Source organism: Hemicordylus capensis, chromosome 11, assembly GCF_027244095.1.
Source record: "Hemicordylus capensis ecotype Gifberg chromosome 11, rHemCap1.1.pri, whole genome shotgun sequence".
Classification (NCBI taxonomy): Eukaryota; Metazoa; Chordata; class Lepidosauria; order Squamata; family Cordylidae; genus Hemicordylus; species Hemicordylus capensis.
In genome coordinates this window covers 9,287,425-9,306,750 of record NC_069667.1, presented here as the reverse complement: position 1 = coordinate 9,306,750, position 19,326 = coordinate 9,287,425, and the positions used below count along the sequence as shown (strand labels likewise).

At 45.1% G+C, this 19,326-nt stretch overlaps 1 protein-coding gene across 1 annotated transcript in view; it reads right to left on the bottom strand.

Moving 5' to 3' along the window:
• Window positions 1-417: 417 nt before the first annotated feature.
• Window positions 418-19,326, bottom strand: part of LOC128335589 (H/ACA ribonucleoprotein complex subunit DKC1-like) — a 51,275-nt gene continuing 32,366 nt past the window's right edge. The window contains exons 2-9 of the mRNA XM_053274132.1: window positions 6,833-7,011; window positions 4,422-4,486; window positions 4,009-4,095; window positions 2,950-3,041; window positions 2,320-2,504; window positions 2,119-2,183; window positions 1,050-1,170; window positions 418-656 (exon numbers count right to left, since the gene is read on the bottom strand). Of these exons, the coding sequence (XP_053130107.1) occupies window positions 577-656; window positions 1,050-1,170; window positions 2,119-2,183; window positions 2,320-2,504; window positions 2,950-3,041; window positions 4,009-4,095; window positions 4,422-4,486; window positions 6,833-7,011 (874 nt within the window). The 3' untranslated portion in view covers window positions 418-576. The remainder of the gene's footprint in view (window positions 657-1,049; window positions 1,171-2,118; window positions 2,184-2,319; window positions 2,505-2,949; window positions 3,042-4,008; window positions 4,096-4,421; window positions 4,487-6,832; window positions 7,012-19,326) is intronic.

Here is a 19,326-nt window from a genome sequence, read left to right as displayed (position 1 = left end):
CTGAGTATCCTTTCCTGGAGCGTTAGCAGGACGAAAAGAACTGGGTGGGGTTACCATCCGGCTACTTTTATAGCTTTAGAATTAGCATACGTCCTGCCCTGGAGCGAGCATGGGATGATAACCCAGGGAGTTGTCCTCACACGGCAGCCGAGAATCTCTTTTTGTTCACCAAATGTCACCCCCAGACAAGGGTAGATTTACAGGCTAACTGTGAGTGGCTCTCTTCCTGTGATTCCTCACCTGGGTTAGAGTGATAACCTGTGTAAGCATGCATCTTCTTTCTAACTGCCTAGAGCCTTTGGAGTCAGTCAGATAGATAGACCCTGCAGAGTGTCACTTTGATTATGCTTTTAGTCACTTTTTTACAAGAGTTATGCAAAGTGGCACACCACAACAGACACAAGGTTGTTAAGACTATACAACAAAAGCTACTGTGGTTTATTTGCCATACAGGTGCAATGTGAACAGTGTCACTCCTACTGCCAGTTTTAGATCAGAGGCAAATGCCATCATTAACCACCAAGCCCTTCTGGGTTTACAGGAGAAAACCACGCACAGAGGAAAAGTCAGAACAAGTCAGCTGCATGAAAGGATCTTGAGTAGAGGAAGAGTAACCCAAAAAGAAGTATTCCACTCTGCCAAGTGAGCAAAGAACCCTGCAGGATACAAGCAACGGGAAACAAATTCACAAAGTTTATTGATCCTACAATCAATAAACTGACAATAAACTTTCTCAAAGTTTATTGATCCTACAATCAATAAATCACCCTAGTTATTCTGGGTAGTTCTCTCGTGTAGCTAAGCACAGTCAAGTATGATGGCAGAACCCACACTCTGCAAGCGGACAGTCCTGGGTTCAGTCCCCGCAATCTTCAGTTCAAGCAGAACGACATAAAATGTAAAATGCTTCAGCCTAGGATCTCGGAGAGCCACTGCTGGTCAGAGCAGACAGCACTGGGCTAGATGGTCTAACTCAACCTGCTTCTCAAACACACAATTCAAAGTGCACACATCTACGAGGATCTGGATGCCCGCCGCAGGTTTCTCACCTGTGCAGATTGCCTCTCCTTTCGTGGTGATCACAACAATCTCCTGATTGACCTCAATGCCATCTTCATACCGTAGTAGGCCAGGCAGCATGATCTTTGCACCGTAGCAGATGGCATTCACCTGAATGGAAGGGCAGAGCATGTCAGTGGTCTAGCTTGAAAAACCGGCACCTGAGAAGTAGCCTCCAGCCCAGAGCTGCACGACTTCTGTGCTCTCTAGCTGTTGGACTACGGCTCCCATCAACCCCAGCCCCAGCGGCCAGGGATGACGGGAGCTGTTGAACAGCCTAAGAGGTCTTTAATCAAGTGGCAGCCCAAGTAAGTACCAATACTAAACCAAACATCCCCAAACAGAACTGGAGAGGGGAGCTGGTCTTGTGGTCGCAAGCATGACTTGTCCCTTAGCTAAGCAGGGTCTGCCCTGGTTGCATATGAATGGGAGACTAGAAGTGTGAGCACTGTAAGATCTTCCCCTGAGGGAAGTTTCAAGTTCCCTCCCTGGCTTCTGCAAGAGAGGGCTGAGAGATTCCTGCCTGCAACCTTGGAGAAGCCGCTGCCAGTCTGTGAAAGCAATACTGAGGACCAATGGTCTGACCCAGTATGTGGCAACTTCCTATGTAAAGTTAGAAGCTTTGGATTATCTGCTAACTTCTCCTCTGCTTTATTCATGGGCAAAAGCAGAATTATGCAACAAATTCAGTTACCTAACCGAAATCTACTCAATTTGTGTAATTTATTCAGATTATAGAAATCTGGCTCTCAGTTGGCACAGAATTCGGATTCCACCTCCAAAACCTCACAGCATCAGTTGCAATTGTATTCCACTTTACACTGCAGTTTCTCTAAAGAATTGTGGCTCTGCAGTCATTTAGCACATACTGATCTACAGTCATAATTCTCATTACCTAATTAAATACATTTTTGCTATGATCGTTCATGTTTTTAGTCCATGCCTTTCCTTGTTGTGCTGGTCATAGACCGTAATAAACTTTGAACTGAACCGAGGCCATGTCTATACAAATGGGAGGGCAGCAGCTGAAACAGATTTTCCTGCCTTGTGGGAACTTACCCTTGAAAGCTGAGCCTCACTCTCTATTGCATTGTGCAGCCGTACGATTCCCACATACTCTTTGCCTGGAAGACGACAAAAGAGCAGTCAGGAGGGGCCACAAGAAGTTTACTATTCCACCTCTGTGCAGCAGCTATGGCTGACACAACACTTAACAATGCACCATCGTTTTCCAATAAGAGAAAAAAGCAGACGGCATACCTGCACTTTGCTGAGACTTGACCAGCCGTGTTGCACGCTCAGTGCAGACAATCAGGCACCCTGTCACTTTGGGGTCCAATGTGCCACTATGTCCCGTCTTCTCAACACGGAGGATGCGACGGATCCAGGCCACCACCTCATGGGAAGAAGGATTGGATGGTTTATCCAGGTTGATGAAGCCCGTCCTAGGACAGAACCACAGTGATTACTCCCAGCCACCTTTATAGAGGTCATTCTCTGCTTACTTTTCAAAGAACAAGACTGAAATTAAGACATGCATTTGTCTTAAAGTAACAACCTTATGCCAAAAACAAGAATAGAGAGGTTGCAAAACCAGCAATCGGAAAAGACTAAACACACAGGCACGTTGAGGAAAAAGGGATGTCCATTCTCTGCAGGGTCCCCCAGCCCTGGGATTCTGGAAATAGACACATGACCAATATTGCCATGTCACTACATGAACCCCACTCCCCAGGGCTTACAGGGTAGGTAGAAGAACTTCACCTACCATTTATGCTCATCTTGTGCTCATTTATGCCCTTCAGATTCTGAATTACTGAATGCCATGCCCAAGTTGCAGGAAACACACAAAAGGGGGAATATGTACTCTGGGTTTCCAGAGGATCTTACCTCACATACTCAGCAATCTCTCTTTTCAAGGGATTGCAGCCGGAGGGGAGGGGTGTGTAGTGCGCTGTCCTTAGGTTCAGCTTGTCAAAATTCTGCACAATCCAAAGCAAACCAAAATCCACACAAATCTTACAACCACCATGACATATATTCTCTTACACAAGAACACCGACCCATTATACAATGACGCCAAAAACCAACCACCCAATAATCTACTACAAAAGTGATTGGTTGTAGGACTGGGCGAATTGCTTGGTGCTAGAACTACCGTAGACCTATCATTCCATATTTCACTCTCTGTGCAACATTTTATTTAATGAAAGCTTGCCAGATCAAGCTTTAAAAAACCATGCATGAGTTACAAGTTGCTCGGTCCTTTTCAAGAGCTCAGTGGGATTGGAAGTTTCTGCTCTTAGCCAATGTAATCTACAGCTCCCAGTGAGAATAGAAGAACAGCCTTGCTAGATTAGACCCAAAGCCTCTCTAGTCCAGCATCCCATTTCCCACAGTAGCCCACCAGTGGATCCTTCTGGGAAGCTCATGACCAGGAGATGAAGGCATGCCTCCTTACCTGTTGTTGCTCCCCTGTAACTGGTATTTACAGGTGTCCTGCCTCTGAGCCTGGGAGGTAGCCTCTAGCCATCAGATAGCCCCACGTTTGTTTATTTAACTATATATTTTCTTCCTCCAAGGAGCCCAGTTAGTGAATAGGGTTATGCTTACCCCCAGAACCACCCTGTAAGGCAGGTTAGGCTGAGAGAGAAGGCCCAGAGTCACCAGTGAGGCTCCTGGCTGAAGGGAGATTTCATCTCCCTGGTCCTAGTCCAACACTCTAACCACTACACCACACTGGCTCTCAAAAGAACCCTTTTCAGCCCAGATGAGAGAAGTTAACTAGTTGTTCTTTGTCAGAAAAATTAAGGGCTTACATAAAAGAGAGTTTTAATGGAACTTTGAAAACTAGTTCTAATGTGATGACTTAAAAATGGTGAACTGCTAGAATGCATTACATTTCATTGTGACCATTTCTGTAAACAGATGAGTTGCACTTATCTTCACCTTGAGAAGCAGAGGCCACTGTGATGTGTCCAGCTGAGCCACTCTGGATTCAGGCTTGATAAAGAATTCTTCTGAGTATTGAATGTCCTAGGAAGAATGGAAAAGATGGATTATTAATTAGGATTTACTGGAGAAATCCTACAGCTGCTCTTGCAAGAATTCATTTGCTCAGAACAAGCTGCCTCTCCAAAACAAAACTGCAAAATGCTGCCTGACAAATATTAACTATCACAGATTATACATTTTCAGTGATCATCTTTGTACAGGGTGTCAGATCAAACAGCATCTTCCCAAGAAGCTCAGACAACAATTTTTTTTTTAAAACTGGCAACACTTAAGAGAACAGGACTGTTAAAAGATGTTGCCCTAAGTGCAGCTGGATATGCACAGTAAGGAAACTAAGGCAAACTCACAGCAACATCTTCAGCTAGCAAAGATTTTCTTTCTTTCTTCTTCTTGTGTTTCTTGGAAACAGAACCTATGTAAAAAAAGAAAAAGAAAAAGAGAAAGTTAGCACTTACTGGAGGCCAGATGGAAGCAAGACAGGAACAGAACTGGGGATCCTGCTCCCAATGCCTGCTGGGAGGGAGGCCAGACTTCTTGTTACCTGATCCTTCTATCTGGATCTAACCTGTCTATCAGGAGCAAGTAGAGGATGATAACCTATTGCCTCCTACAGTGTAAGAAAGCAATGCAGAATTCAAATTGCAGCATAGGGCAGTGCAGGAAAGGAGGGTATGGGTGGTACGGCAGAAGATCAGGACTACAGATATCCACCGCCTATTTCAGCTCAGAAAAGTCAGAGATGCTTTCTAGGTTTTCCCCTTTCATTTTCCCACTTCCGGGGGGGGGGGGGTATTTTCCCCATTTCCCTCCCTTCAATTCTTTCTTAACATTCACCCTCACAAAAACACCCTTCTTCCCCATGCGCTTATGATGTACCTTCCATCTAGCTCATCTATCCACTCTGTAGCAGGTCAACTTAAGTCTTACGATTATGCCCTATACCAAGAACACCACTTTGCTCTTATAAATACCAGCCTGGCCTACACAGACTTCATTTTTACTGTGTAGTCTCCATATACAACAAAAGAACCCTTTTTAGAAGCCTGTGCAGTCATTTGGAGTGGGACGAGTGGCAGGGAGGAATAAAGTGCCAGATTTAGCCCTTGGGAGATGAGGCTGGTTTTGCAGATCACCCTGGCACAGTGAATGGCGGAAGAGCTAAGAAAAAAGAAAACAGCTTTATAGTAAAACCAGAACTTCTGCTGGGGTGGCAGGTGACCAGCTGTCAACTGAAGACATGGCAGTCAACACTAGCTCTGCTTTTTCTGCCCGACAAATCCAGGCCTAACCATCTGTCCTCTATTACTACAATGGCAGTCTTCCTTTTCCTGAGCTATTCAAACTGACAATACTTGGAGATACCAAGAAGGGAAGAATTTTCAGCGGAAGGCTTTTGCCATCAATACTGCCCCCACCACTCAGTATTTGGAGAGCAAGAGAGCAGTAGTGTTTCCTCTAAGGTGTGCGCACGCTCACTTTTCATATCCACACAGTTAATTCTAGATCCTGCTTGGACTGAATCGGGAAGGCCCCATTCTGAATGCACATGTGCATACACTGCCTTGATACTGACGCCTAGAAGAAAATTCATTCCGCACACTGATGAAAAAAATTAGAGAACACACTGCCTGGCAGAGGCTGTGAAGAACCAACAAGTGCTCCAATTATGCAAGATCAAGACCGTGGAGTTGAAGGACAGGCAAATGAGCTCCAGGGCAGGAATTAACCGCAGCTAGTTATTCTCTGTAGCTAAAGTCCAACACGTGACACATGCAGGCAAAAAGAACTTACCTGTACGCATTCAGCAGTGTTTTGCTTAAACATTTGCAGTTGGTACACAGAAAGGATTTCTGGCCACCGCAGGTGCTGGCTTGCCACCCTTGCAATACATAGCAGATAAGGGCCCAGTTTAAAGAAGACATGTGCAAATGCACAAGGCAAGTTCTTTATGCTCACCCAGGCCACATTTAAACCCAGTCTAACCACCCATGAAAGCAATCTACATGCAACAGTATTCTAGCAGCACGAAAAGCAACCACAAAAAATTGTTAATCCCCTGACTGAGAGGAAGGAATCAGAGTATATTATTATGTAGAGTATAGAACCCAATGTGCTCTTTTACACATTCCTATTTTAAGCACAGAGCTGCACTCAGAAAAATCAATGTGTGCAGACATGCAGAGGTGAAAACACCTCCGAGATGGGGCCGAGGGCATTCCCCCAAAGATCAATGCATTCAGGCTCCCCACATCACCAAGTCGTGGCTTCAGACAGACTTTTGGAGGGAAAAAAGAGGGGCTGTCAGTGGAAGCAGGAAAAGTCAACAAAAAGATCTTATACAGTACCTCCATAGAAAATGCCTCTGAGAATGCACGGAGTGCACTCCCAGCAGCCCCGTCTTCAAGCAGCGCCACCAGAGAAGAAAGGGCCTGCCTCCTTCCCAGCACGGAGGAGGATGCCCTCCCCCCGGTTCCTGGGTAGCCAGCCAGCGGCTTTTCCTCACCCCGTCTAGACTGGAAGGCTTCCAGGCTCCAGGAGGGAAACTCGGGCAACCCTAGAGATTTTTCTCCCGCCCGGCTTCTCGGGGGCGGAGGAAGAGGGAATCCCTCTTGTCCCCTTGGGGTCACGCAGCGGGGCCTGCCAGCACCTTCAGGCCAGCGCGGGGGGCCCACTCCACGCGCCCAGCGTGCCCCCCCCTTGCCTCGGTCCCCGCCCGCGGGGTCACCCTCAGCCCCACGCGCGCGAGCACGCTACCCACCTGGCTCGTCCGCCCTCTTGCCCGCGCCACGCGCTGCCCGCCACCAGCCCCAGCCGGAAGAGGCCTCTCCGCCCCTCCCTCCCGACAAGCACCGCGCGCAAGGGGCGGGGCCGGAGGGGGCGCGGGGAGGAGGAGGCGGGGCCTGCGGGTGGGCTCTCCTGACGCTGACGCCGCATTCCCTGTCGGGTCATCTGATACGCTCACGTGTCTGTCATCATCATTCTCCCCTCCCTCGTCAGGTGTCCTACTCCCCCCCTCCTTTTTGAATGGTAAAGTGTGCCGCTGTCGTCAAGACCATTTCGACTCCTGGCGGCACCCACAGAGTCCTCTGGTTACTAGAGGGTCATCTTACCTGCCCGCCGCCCGCCCGCCCGATCCGTTTCGCTTCTGGATTGGCTCATCACGCTCAGCCTCTCTATGTGTGAAAGGCGGCGTCGTTCAGTCTGCGAGGGGGAGGGGGTCAGCCGGGTCTTCTCCCCCGGAGGGGGTAGAGCCCATCGCGGGGGCTGCCTTGGCCCCCGTGGGCAGCTCCAGGGAGACCCTCAGCAGCAGAGGAGAAGGAGGAGTCAACACATGTGTGGATCAAGGTGATCCAGTTGACATAGTCTACCTGGACTTCCAAAAAGCTTTTGACGAAGTTCCTCATCAACGACTCCTGAGGAAACTTAGCGGTCAGGGGATAAGGGGACAAGTACCTGTGTGGATTGCTAACTGGTTGAAAGACGGGAAGGAAACAGGGTAGGGATAAATTGAGAGTTTTCGCAATGGAGGGAAGTAAGAAGTGGGGTCCCCCAGGGATCTGTACTGGGACCCGTGCTTTTTAATTTTTTAATCTAGAAGCAGGGGTAGTAAGCAGTGAGGTGGCCAGATTTGCAGTTGATACCAAACTCTTCCAGGTAGTGAAATCCAAAAGGGATTGTGAGGAGCTCCAAAAGGATCTCCAAACTGGGGGAGTGGGCGACAAAATTGCAAATGCGGTAAAATGTTGGCAAGTGTAAGGTGATGCACATTGGGATGAAAACCACCAACCAAGTATACGCTGATGGGATCTGAGCTGTTGGTGACTGACCAGGAGAGGGATCTTGGGGTCCTGGTGGACAGCTGGTTGAAAGTGTCGACTCAATGTGCAGCAGCTGTGAAAAAGGCCAATTCCATGCTAGGGATCATTAGGAAGGGGATTGAAAATAAAACTGCTAATATTATAATGCCTTTATAAAAAACTATGGTGTGGCCACACTTGGATATAAAATGTTAAATAATAATCTGCTTCCTAGTCTGAAACCACAGTTGGGGGACATAGATATATTTTGCCTAAACTGATTGCAAGCAGGTGACTTTTCCTTCTGTTTTGGCGCACACAGCACATGTGAAGCTTCCACTGGAGGTCGCAATGTGGCTAATACTCAACATAAATAGGTATATGGCAAGTGCACAGACATGTATTTTCTTATGCCACTGATATCCTGCCCTTCCTTCAGGATGGTGTACACAGTTCTGCCACCGCACTTTTATTCTGATAACAATCCTGTGAGGTATGTTGGGATGAGAGAGAGAGAGTATCTGGATGAAAGTCATCCAGTGAGTATTATAACTGAGGAGAGAAGGATTTGAACCCAGGTCTCCCAAGGTCTCATCCAGCACTCTACCTACTCCCCCACACGGGCTCTCAGTTGTGTGGGGTATTGGCTTCAGGAGAACAAGATGCTGGAAATCCTTCATTTTAGCAGGGAAACAGAGTAGTGGTTGGCTACAAAGATTGGCTGGCATGAACTTTTAAAAAAGTTGAATCTTGCTACATCATAGGGGCTCCTGAAAACTGCCCTCGCCCAGGGCCCCGCAAAAGCTAGAGAAGGAGGTCCCACATGTTCCTATTTGCCCACAGCCCCACACACCTCCAGGGACGGCTCTGCGCTACTTTCCAGGGCTTCTCAAAGACACCATTGGGAACTTTCCCAAAGGACAACACGCACCTGAGTCTCACTCTGCCCAAGATTGGGTGCTTGGATTTGGGGGTCTTTGTTTTGCCAATAAAAAGAGAAGAGAGGAAGAAAAGCGTCTGATTCCAGAGTGCTCCGGTGCAGACACACAAGGGGCAAAGAAGTGCTAACAGCCTGCTGGGCATTTTCCAACAGCAGTCAGGGTATGCATCATCTCAATATGGAAGAAAGCTCCCTCCAACTCCAAACTGCATTGCGTCGGTCCATCGGGAGAATGTTTCTTATGGCCCTAGTGACATTCTGTAGTATAAAACCCCAAAGGAAACAGACAGTGGAAGAAAATGCTTCTGAAAAGAGCATGAATATGTCTTGAGACCTATTTTCTTGGGAGTTTTCACAATGGCCCGGTCGAACCCAGTTGCATCATAGCAAGAGCATATACATAGCAATACCCCCCAAACCCAAGTAGGTTTGCACAATTTAAGATTACAGTATATATAACAATCAATATATGTCATCCTCTCTAATAAAACGCTTGGTGTCCGTCCGTGGACGGGCACCAAGCGCGTGTTCGTGCCTCCCTGCCCTGTTCTGCGCCTGCGCTTCGCGCAGGCGCAGAACAGGGCAAGGGAGACACGCTCGCCGGTACCCGGCGGACATCTTGGGCGGCCAGAAGCGGCTGCTCAGAAGAAGCCGGGAAGAGGCGGCGAGGGAAACGGCAAAATTAATTGTGCCATGTCCTTTGGGAAATGGCCCCGCTCTCATAGGGATATGCACTGGCCCTTTACTTGGAAAACAGACTCCCTGAAAGACTTAGGTATTCTAATTACTAAACAACCTATTCTAATTATCCTAACTAACTTGGATAATGAAGATAGACTTCCTCCGGTGGGCTGACCTTCTGCTTTGTTTGTGGGCAAGAAAGCAGTTGTACAAATGAATGTTATGCCTAGATGTAGTTATACTTTTAGTTCACTAAACTAGTTTGAACTAGTTTTCAGCTTTTTGTTACAAAATACTCAGTGGTTGCAAGAACACGTCAGAAAGCACAGCAGATCAGATTGGGTTGGCACACAGTAAGAATTGTGGTTACCCAGTTGCAAAAAACATGGCTGTAAGGAAATACAAAAAGTCCTTTAAAAGAGTAGATTAGGCCTCCCAACGGCTACTCGGGAGTAGACCCCCCCAGTGACAAATGAGTACAACCTGTTGGCTTACTCATGAGTAGACCCCTGTCAGTTTACTCACGAGTAGACCCAGGTAAGTTTACTCATGAGTAGACCTGGTCGGCTTAATCACGAGGGTACCACCCCTCAGCTTACTCACGAGTAGACCCCATCAACTTACTCGTGAGTAGACCCCTGTTGGCTCATTCACAAGTAGACCTATGGTTTACTATACCAATTTGGGGAACTCTCTGGATGCAAAATTAATTGTGCCATGTCCTTTGGGAAATGGCCCCGCTCTCATAGTGATATGCACTGGCCCTTTACTTAGAAAACAGACTCCGTGAAAGACTTAGGTATTCTAATTACTAAACAACCTATTCTGATTATCCTAACTAACTTGGATAATGAAGATAGACTTCCTCCGCTGGGCTGACCTTCTGCTTTGTTTGTGGGGCAAGAAAGCAGTTGTACAAATGAATGTTATGCCTAGATGTATTTATACTTTTAGTTCACTAAACTAGTTTGAACTAGTTTTCAGCTTTTTGTTCACACAAATTAAAAACCCTAAACTGGGCTTTTTTAAATTCAGGTTTTCAGATTTGATCTAATGTTTAACTAATTTTAAAATGAGTTTTTATGCTGCTTTGTATTGTATTGGACACCCAGCTCTTAATGGCCTGATCCTTTAGGCCACCCTGCCTCAGCCAGCTATCTCACCACTAGCTTCCACCTGTACTCACAGGGGCTCAGCCTCCCCTCTCTCCTGGATTCAGGCATGGATTCTATCCCAGGAGCTATTACAGTCAATGATTGGGGTAAATTGCTGTTCCTGGAACTAGAATTCCACCTCCCCTATCATTCCCTGCTGTTTATGACATTCTATAAACAGGCTTCTGTGTTCCTGGCTAGCGATCAGAGAGGTGATCTCGACCCTGTCGTGCCCAACAGCAAGCTCCAGTTTGCTCCCTAAACGGGACGCTCCAGCTGCAGCCCTAACCAACAGGCTGATGAAATCATCCTGCCTCCTAAGTGCAGGCGCTTTGCACGGCTCAGCCTGGCAAGCCAAACGGATGCTTCTGGTTTGAGGATTGGGTTTGGGAACGTGGCAGGGTTTGGAAACAAGGGCAAAACTGTATGGAGAAAAGTGACTCCGTGCCCCTCCTCGTCAACAGGAAAAGATCCTGTTGACCAGCATGAGTGGCAGTGGGACACTATCCTGACTCAGACTTATGCTGTACAGATGTCTGTACACATGTGCATGTGCTTGTGAGAAGGACTGCACCTGGGTTCATTTGAAAAGTGAACCTGTATAGACGCCCTGCAAATGCATGTAGCAGATCTGAAGTGTACTTCCGTACCTGTGTTCAGCATAACATGTGCATGACTGTATCTGTGTACACTGTACACTCATTGTACAAGAGCTGAATATAACATGTGAATAGGCCTACTATAAGCCAGATCACCACTGTACTGCAAGAAGAATCAGGTCCACTGTAGACCCATTCACACGTTATGTTCAACACTCATACAATGAGTATACAGTGTACATATCTGTACACAGGAACAGTCATTCACATGTTACATTGAACACAGGTATGGAACTAAGCTTCCTATCGGTACCATGCATTTGAAGGGCTTGTATCCAGGGTCACTTTTAAAATGAGCACAGGCACAGTCATTCACACATGCATGTGTTTGAGTGTACAGACATCTGTACGCTCATACAGCATAATGTCTGAATTGGGCTTGTGAAAATATTTTAAAACAGTGTGGCACATGATGGAGAACAAGATTGGCTCAAGCGCAGTAGTGCAGCTAGGTAATTTTGGACCCTAGGGATGTGCAAACAGGTCCGAGTTCAAACCAGTTCAAATTTGAACCGGTTCAGTCTGAAGGTTCTAATTCAAGCCAAACTGGGCATTGCATTGGCAATGCCAGTCTGAGTTCAAACCAACCGAGCCTGGTTCAGTTCGAACTGGTTCGAACCGGTTTGGAGGTTTGAGCCTCCATTTCAAGTGCCATCTTCCATTTTGTGTTACCTGTGTTGCTTGATTTCATTTGATGAGCTCATGCTTCCCTGATTGGCCAGATGTCACTGGAGGGCTGTGGAAGCTCCAATGGGGTCCTTTGTGAGAGCAGGGCCCAGGATGTGGGCCCCTAGGTTCAGATCCAACAGTGCCTCTGCTCAAGCACCCTCCCAGTGCCTGATGTGGTGCAGGAAACTGGCACCCCATTCCTGGTGCCTTGCCATGCCACAAGGGCTCCTTACCCAGTGGCACAGGCATGCTCTCCCTTGTACCAATAGAGTATCACTGCTGCCCCACCACTGCTGCCCCCCTCCTTCTCTTCCTTCACACATCTGATGAAGATGTCTAACTTATGCTAGTTTATGGGGAAACTTATGCTTTGGAATAAGGTGTTCTGAGTCTAGGGTGTTAAACTGCTTCATTAAAACCAGAAGACCAACACAACCCTTGATTATTTTTCCTCCTCTCCCCTTCACATTGCAAATGTGGGCTACAAAAACAGAATTGCAAACATACTGAAGGATGCAATTAAGGGAAGCAAATAACCAGCAAATAACCAAATAGTTTGGTTTCATAGTTTGGTTTCCATCATAGTTTGGTTTCCATCATAGTTTTTAGAAAGTAAGTAAAATCTTGGGTTTTTTACCCCAGCATTGTTGAGTGCATTGTTTGCTGCTGCTTTGTATCTTATGTATATTGTATATTGCTTTGTATCTTATGTATATTGTACATGTTTTTTAAATTTTTTAAATTAGATTTGTATTTTTAAATTCCATTTTAATTCTTATTGTGCAGTTTTTATCTTTTTATGTTGTTCTAAATGTTTTGTAAGCCGCCTTGAGATTATTTTAATGAAAGGCGGTATAAAAATTTAACAATAAATACATTTTTTATTTAAAAAACCCTGCTTGAATTCATTTTCTGTGGATTTGCAAATTAAAGGCAAGGCTTATGCCTTGCGGAGCTGAAGTGTAAGCATGTTAACTTGTTCTTCTTGAGAAGCCAGCTCTATCTTGTGGCAAAGAATGGAAATGCATCTTTTTGAAATCTCCGTATTATGTTCATCTGCTTCCCTGACTTGGCTGGTTGGTCATTTGGGCTGTTTCTGCTGACCTGTTTGCTCTTCAGCAAAAGTAGAGCAGAAGTAGCTGGCATGCCAGTGGGCGCCAGTGGGGGGGAAGTGGAGGGAGGGGTAAGTGCACCCTCCCCCGCCCTCAAAGTGAGACACACAACCCCCGTTAGGGATGTGTGGACTGGTCCAGTGGTCCGGTCCGGGGGTCTGGTGGTTCAGGGTTGAACTGGACCACCAGGGAGACCCAAGTTCAAATCCCCATTCAGCCATGAGACTAGCTGGGTGACTCTGGGCCAGTCACTTCTCTCTCAGCCTAACCTACTTCACAGGGTTGTTGTGAGGAGAAACTAAAGTATGTAGTACACCGCTCTGGGTTCCTTGGAGGAAGAGCGGTATATATAATGCAAATAATAATAATAACAACAACAACAATAACAACATCCCTAGCCAGCGCCACTGCCAGAGGCAAGGAAGAGGAGGAGGAGGAGGAGGAGGAGTATGCTGCTGTTGCTGATGCTGCTGCCTTGGAGGGTAGGTAAGTCTCTGGGGTAAGGGAGCTGTGGTGGTGGGGGTGGGGAGCAACTAGAGCACAGATTCTCTGCACCAGCCAAGCTAGTTGTAAGATATTCCCCTCAGGGGAATGGAGCTGCTCTGGGAAGGGCAGAAGGTTCCAAATTCCCTCCCTGGCTTCTCTAAGATAGGGCTGAGAGAGATTCCTGCCTGCAAGCTTGGAAAAGCTGCTGCCAGTCTGTGAAGACAATATTGAGCTAGATGGACCAATGGTCTGACTCAGTATATGGCAGCTTCCTATGTTCCCTATGTTCCCAGTTTAGCCACTATTTCTTGACAGCTTTTATAATTGCCGCCCATCGCTCTTTCATAGCAATTTCCTGTTTAACTCTTAGGAGAGATTTATATTGCCTTTTATTTTCTTTTAATTGTTGTTGTAAGGTAAAAGACAGATTTTGTTTAAAGTAACCTGATAATTGGACTAAGGCTCTCTTAGCCGTAAGGCTCTCTTAGCTGCAGGGTCTTCTAGCACTGCCCACCCCTTTACCTCTGGAACTCCCTGCCCCTTGATATTAGGTTTGCCTCCTCCCTGTTTAATTTTAAAAGAAAGTTGAAAATGTTTTTTATTCCAGCAGGCCTTCGCTTAACCTTATAAAGTTCTCTGTGTCTGTCCTGTTTTAATGATTGCTGTATCTTGCATTTCTGTGACTTTAGAGGTTGATTTACTGTGTGTTACTGTGTTTTTAATGATTTTTTTGGTAAGCTGCCATGAATTCATATATGGAGAATGGTGGCAAATAAATATCTTAAATGACTAAAATAAAATAAAATAAAATAAAATAATAAAATAAAATAAAATAAAATAAAATAATCCTCCCAGTGATTAGAGTCCTGGATACAGGGTAATGAGACAAAGCCAAAAATAAACCCTACCTGAAAAAATTAGCAATTACTGTATTAGCAAAAGGCAGACTTTTCTCTCCTCACAGAGGCACAGTACCTTTAACAGTTTGAAAAAGGAGAAGCTCAGCTGATGCAGCTCATGATGCCACAGATGCAACGTGAAGAAAAGCTACAGCTGTTGATTTCTGTCATGCCTGTGACTCCTACAAGTGCGGGAACCCTGCCAGAGAACAAAGTTGGCCACCTTACTCAAGTAAAATAAGTCCGCTTCCCCTAAAACCAATAGCTTTTAATGAAACATTGTTGTATGTTGCCTTGAACAGACAATGGAAAGTAAGCAAAACACTATAAACACATCAATCTGCGATAGAAATTGGCTGGGTTTTGTAATGCAGTTTTGGCTAACTTGTCACTTTTGGACTACTAACCAAGATGTTAATTCAAAAACGTATTTAAAATCACCTGATTTGAGGTCCCCATTGTTCCCTATGGGCAAAACAAGCAGAGTGAACACATTTTGCAACCCTCTCTTGCAAAACAAACAACTCTGCAGAACAGAAGCACACATAGGCCTCCCCAACACAGAACAGAACACCACATTTTGCCAAACACACATGGCTAGATACTGAGAAACAATAAATAAAAAAGGAATAAAATTCCAAGCAGCACCCATTTAAAGCCTGGGAGCTGCTGGTACAATTTAAATAAAATTGGGAAACCGGGGTTGGGGGGACAACACCCCAGTTATTAAAGAGGCCGGGCTACAAGCAATGAGAGAAAAAAGAAACCAAGGAAATAGGAAATAAATTTCCAACAATACCCAATTAAGCCACTGGGCTGCTGGCACTATTTTTAAATAATTAAGGGGAGGGGGACAGCACCAACAGCACTCCAGTTATTAAAGGCACCAAGGGTGGGGCTGGCTCGGAATAATGAAATTCCAAGCAGCAGCTAGTTACGACCACTGGTGCTGCTGGTAGACATTAAAAAAAAAACAAAAAAAAAACAGATAGGGGGAAAAAAAGCAGCAGTTGGCACTGCAAATTAAAAGGATTTTAAAATTAGACTGAGTCAGCTCTGTCTCTTTCTCCACTCGTGTAGTGATCAGTCCCTCCTCTTCCCTAAAGAGTAAACTGGAAGGGAACCCTGTCCTGACTGGCAGCCTGTTGAATACCAGGGACCAGCCAGTCAGCACACCAGATGGGTGAGTCCTAGAGAGGCCATGAGGAGGAAGAGAAGGTCTCTTTGTTAGAAGCAGCTGGGCTGGAGGTGCAGCCAGATGTGTGGCCAGGGAAATGGCTGCAAAAGGAGGATTGCAGTTCTTGGAAGATAGGATTGCAGGGGCTTGAATTCTCCATCCATTGGTTGATTGCATTCAAGGCAAAGGAAGCCAGGGTTTTTGGCTTCTAGAAGTTTATTCTATGGAAAGTTTGTTTAGTCAGATTTTGCATTAGACTTTTATTTCCTTTCGTGTGCTCTGTATATCCCTGAACCTGTTCTATTGTTTACGTGTAATGCAACTAAGCTAAGAAAATCTGAGCCTGCACGCATCCTGCCAGGGTGTTATAAAAGACTCTGTAAGCTTTTAAAGATACAGTGGTCCCTCTACTTACGAAATTAATCCGTTCCGAATGCACATTTGTAAGTCGAAAAATTCGTAAGTCGAAAAGCGGTTTCCCATAGGAATGCATTGGGAACGGATTAATGCGTTCCGGAGCCTAGAAAAAAGACCCAGACCCCCAGTAAGGCTTGCAAACTGCACAGGAACATTTCTTTTCAAGAATAAACAGGCAGTAAACAGGCAGGCAAGTCAAGGAAACTGCATGTAAAATTTGTAAGTCGAGGAAACCCCATCTAAAAATTTGTAAGTCGAGGAAACCCCATCTAAAAATTTGTAAGTCGAAAAAACCGCATCTAAAACCGGATCTAAAACTGCCGTTTGTAACTCGAAAAATACTTATGTCGAGTAGTTTGTAAGTCGAGGGACCACTGTACTTATGTGTTTTCTTACATCCACGTTCTTTGCAACTGGATAACCATGATTTTTAAAGTGTACTGCCCCAATATCATCTGGGGTGCTTTTTGAAGTATTATTGTAACCTACTGAGTATTTCTTTTACCTGTCACTAAAAGCTGAGAGAGCCTCAGACTGAAGCAGTCTGCAGCATTTGACTAAATCTTTTTTTAATTTTTGTTCTTTGCAATTCTAACAAGCCTCTTTAAGTGGAAAGGGGGGCTGGAAAGGATTTTCTATGATGCAACATGCCTCATTACGTTCAGCAATTCTACCAGTTTTGCTCACCATGTGTAAGCTTGCACATGAAAGGTTTTTGTACTTTTCCAGTAGCAAAAGAAAAAGTTTTCCTTGAGATTTTCACCCAAGTCCAGTGAGGGGTCAAACTCTGTTGATAATTGGGTGGTGGTGACAGCTTAAGTCATACCAACATTACAGGAAAGTTTTGGGAGAAGCCTTTGTTCGGAAAGCATAGAGGGGATGATTCAGCATTTTCCTTCCCCTCACGTAGGCTTGTTCTGAGACAAAGGCTTAGTAATCCACTACAACTTGCTGTGTGGGGGACAGGCAGGCAGGCTACTGCTGTCTTTCTTGAGGCACAAAAAAGTAATGGCCCTCTCTTCCTCCAAGCAGCCCCTTATTTGAAATTCCCTCCTCTGGCCTCCCCCATCCCTGCTGCCTCCCCCTAGCCAACGGGGACACAGTTGCCCATGCCAACATGATTTGAATTACAACAAGCCAATCAAGAAGCAAGGAGGTTCCCCCTCCCCACTTTATTAGAATAAAATTTACAGTGCAGAACAAACACAAACAGCAAAACATTAGATGACAAATCCCGATTCATCAATCCATCCACATTCTAATATTATCTGAGGTAAGAAGGCAACCATAATTCTCTCAATTGGTATAAAGAATGAAATCTGACCATATTACAAAAAGAAAGTAAAGAAGAGTTATTTGCAGTCTGGTTTGCATAGTACCAAATAATATGGGTTAACTTTTCTGTGAATTCCTCTGATCAAAAGTGTAAGACCCTGGGGCAGGTCCACCAAAGATGAAAATGGGTTCCCTTCAACTCACAACCTTTCAAGAAAAGCAGGGAGCAGTTTTTATCAATGTGCGCTAATTTTACAGGGGTCAGGTACCATCAATTGAAAACTTTGAGAAAGTTCTCCTTAATTTGGGCCAAGGAGGAAGTAAATGGCTTGCATTTCCAAATATCCAACCACTCCTGGTCTTTGATTGGAAGTCATTTTCTCAAGATACTTTGAGGCCAGGTAAATGTGTGGTTTATAATCAGCTCATATAATTTTGAAACCACGCCTTTAAGGGAGTCTGAGACTCCAGTAACCAGTACTTCAGATTTTGTTTATTGGCTTGAGCTGCTATTTCTGGGGTGGGTATGAAGGATCTGCACTGTAAAAAATGTATCCATGTACAATGCAGAGGACCCAGAATTCCCCCTATAGCCTCTAGGTCAATGGGGTTTCCATGCTGATAAAAGTTACTCAATATGGCAACTTCTAGATCAGTAGCCTCCAACAGTTGAGGAGATGTGAACAGTCCAACAAATTTAGGGTGGCAAAAAACAAACAAACCTAGAATAAGAGGTGAATAAGGAGGCACCAAACTCTTATATCATTTTGCCCAGCTCTTAAAAGTGGCATTCAGAGCCAGAAAAGGGTTGTCTGCTGCTTTAAACTTTGTAATCCAATCTGGTATTAAAGGAAAACTTTTAACTCTATAAGAGTATTGATCAGCCTCTTCCATCTTAACCCAAGCATTTTCGACTTCGGTCAGCATCCGTAAGAAGTTTCAGAGTTGAAAAGCCCCGTAATAGGCTTTACGCCATAAAACCCGCTACTTTTTCAAAATTTAACAACTCATCCTGTATAGATGAAATAGCCTGTAAGGGATCTGCTAATATTAAGGCAATGTCATCTGCATATAAGCTGATTTTATGTTCAGTACTATTAATGATCTTGATAATGAAGACCTTGAAGTGGTGGAGAGCTTCTGCCTTTTAGGATCGACCATCAACAGTAAAGGATCCAGCAGTCAAGAAATACCCCGCAGACTAGCACTTGGTAGGGTTGAAATGAAGGCCTTGGAAAGGATATTTAGATGCCATGACATGTCTATACCTACAAGGATTAGAATCGGACAATGGTTTTCCCCGTGTCACTCTATGGATGCGAAAGCTGGACTTTGAAGAAGCAAGATAGAAAAAGTATTGATGCTTTTGAACTTTGGTGCTGGAGAAGACTTTTGAGGATACCATGGACAGTCAGGAAAACAAACAAATGGATCATAGAACAGATCAATCCAGAATTACCACTTGAGGTACAAATGACCGGACTCAAACTATCATATTTAGGATATATTATGTGAAAACCCAGCTCCCTTGAGAAGTCCATAATGCTGGGAAAAGTTGTAGGAAAGAGAAGAGGACGACCAGCAGCAAGGTGGATGGACTCGATTATGACAGCAATGAATGCACCGCTGAGAGACCTGAAAGACCAAGTTGAAGACAGATCCTGGAGATAATCTATCTATGAGGTTGCTAAGAGTTGACACCAACACACAATCAATCAATCAATCAATCAATCAATCAAGTATTTTCAGGATGTTGCCCCAAGAAGGTTCCACTGGATGTAAAGTGTCAAAATCCAACAAATTTTTAGTAAAGTCAATTTTGATGAGTTCGCTTGAGTTGCCTTGTAGTTCTTTTTCTAAAGTGGATCTTCTTTCTTCAGCTGCATTGTATGAGATATCTCTGTCTTTGCCTATTTTGTCTCTGTTTTCCCTGTTCTTTATATATCTTCTTTGTCAGTGTCTCTTTTCTAGGAAGGAGATTATTAA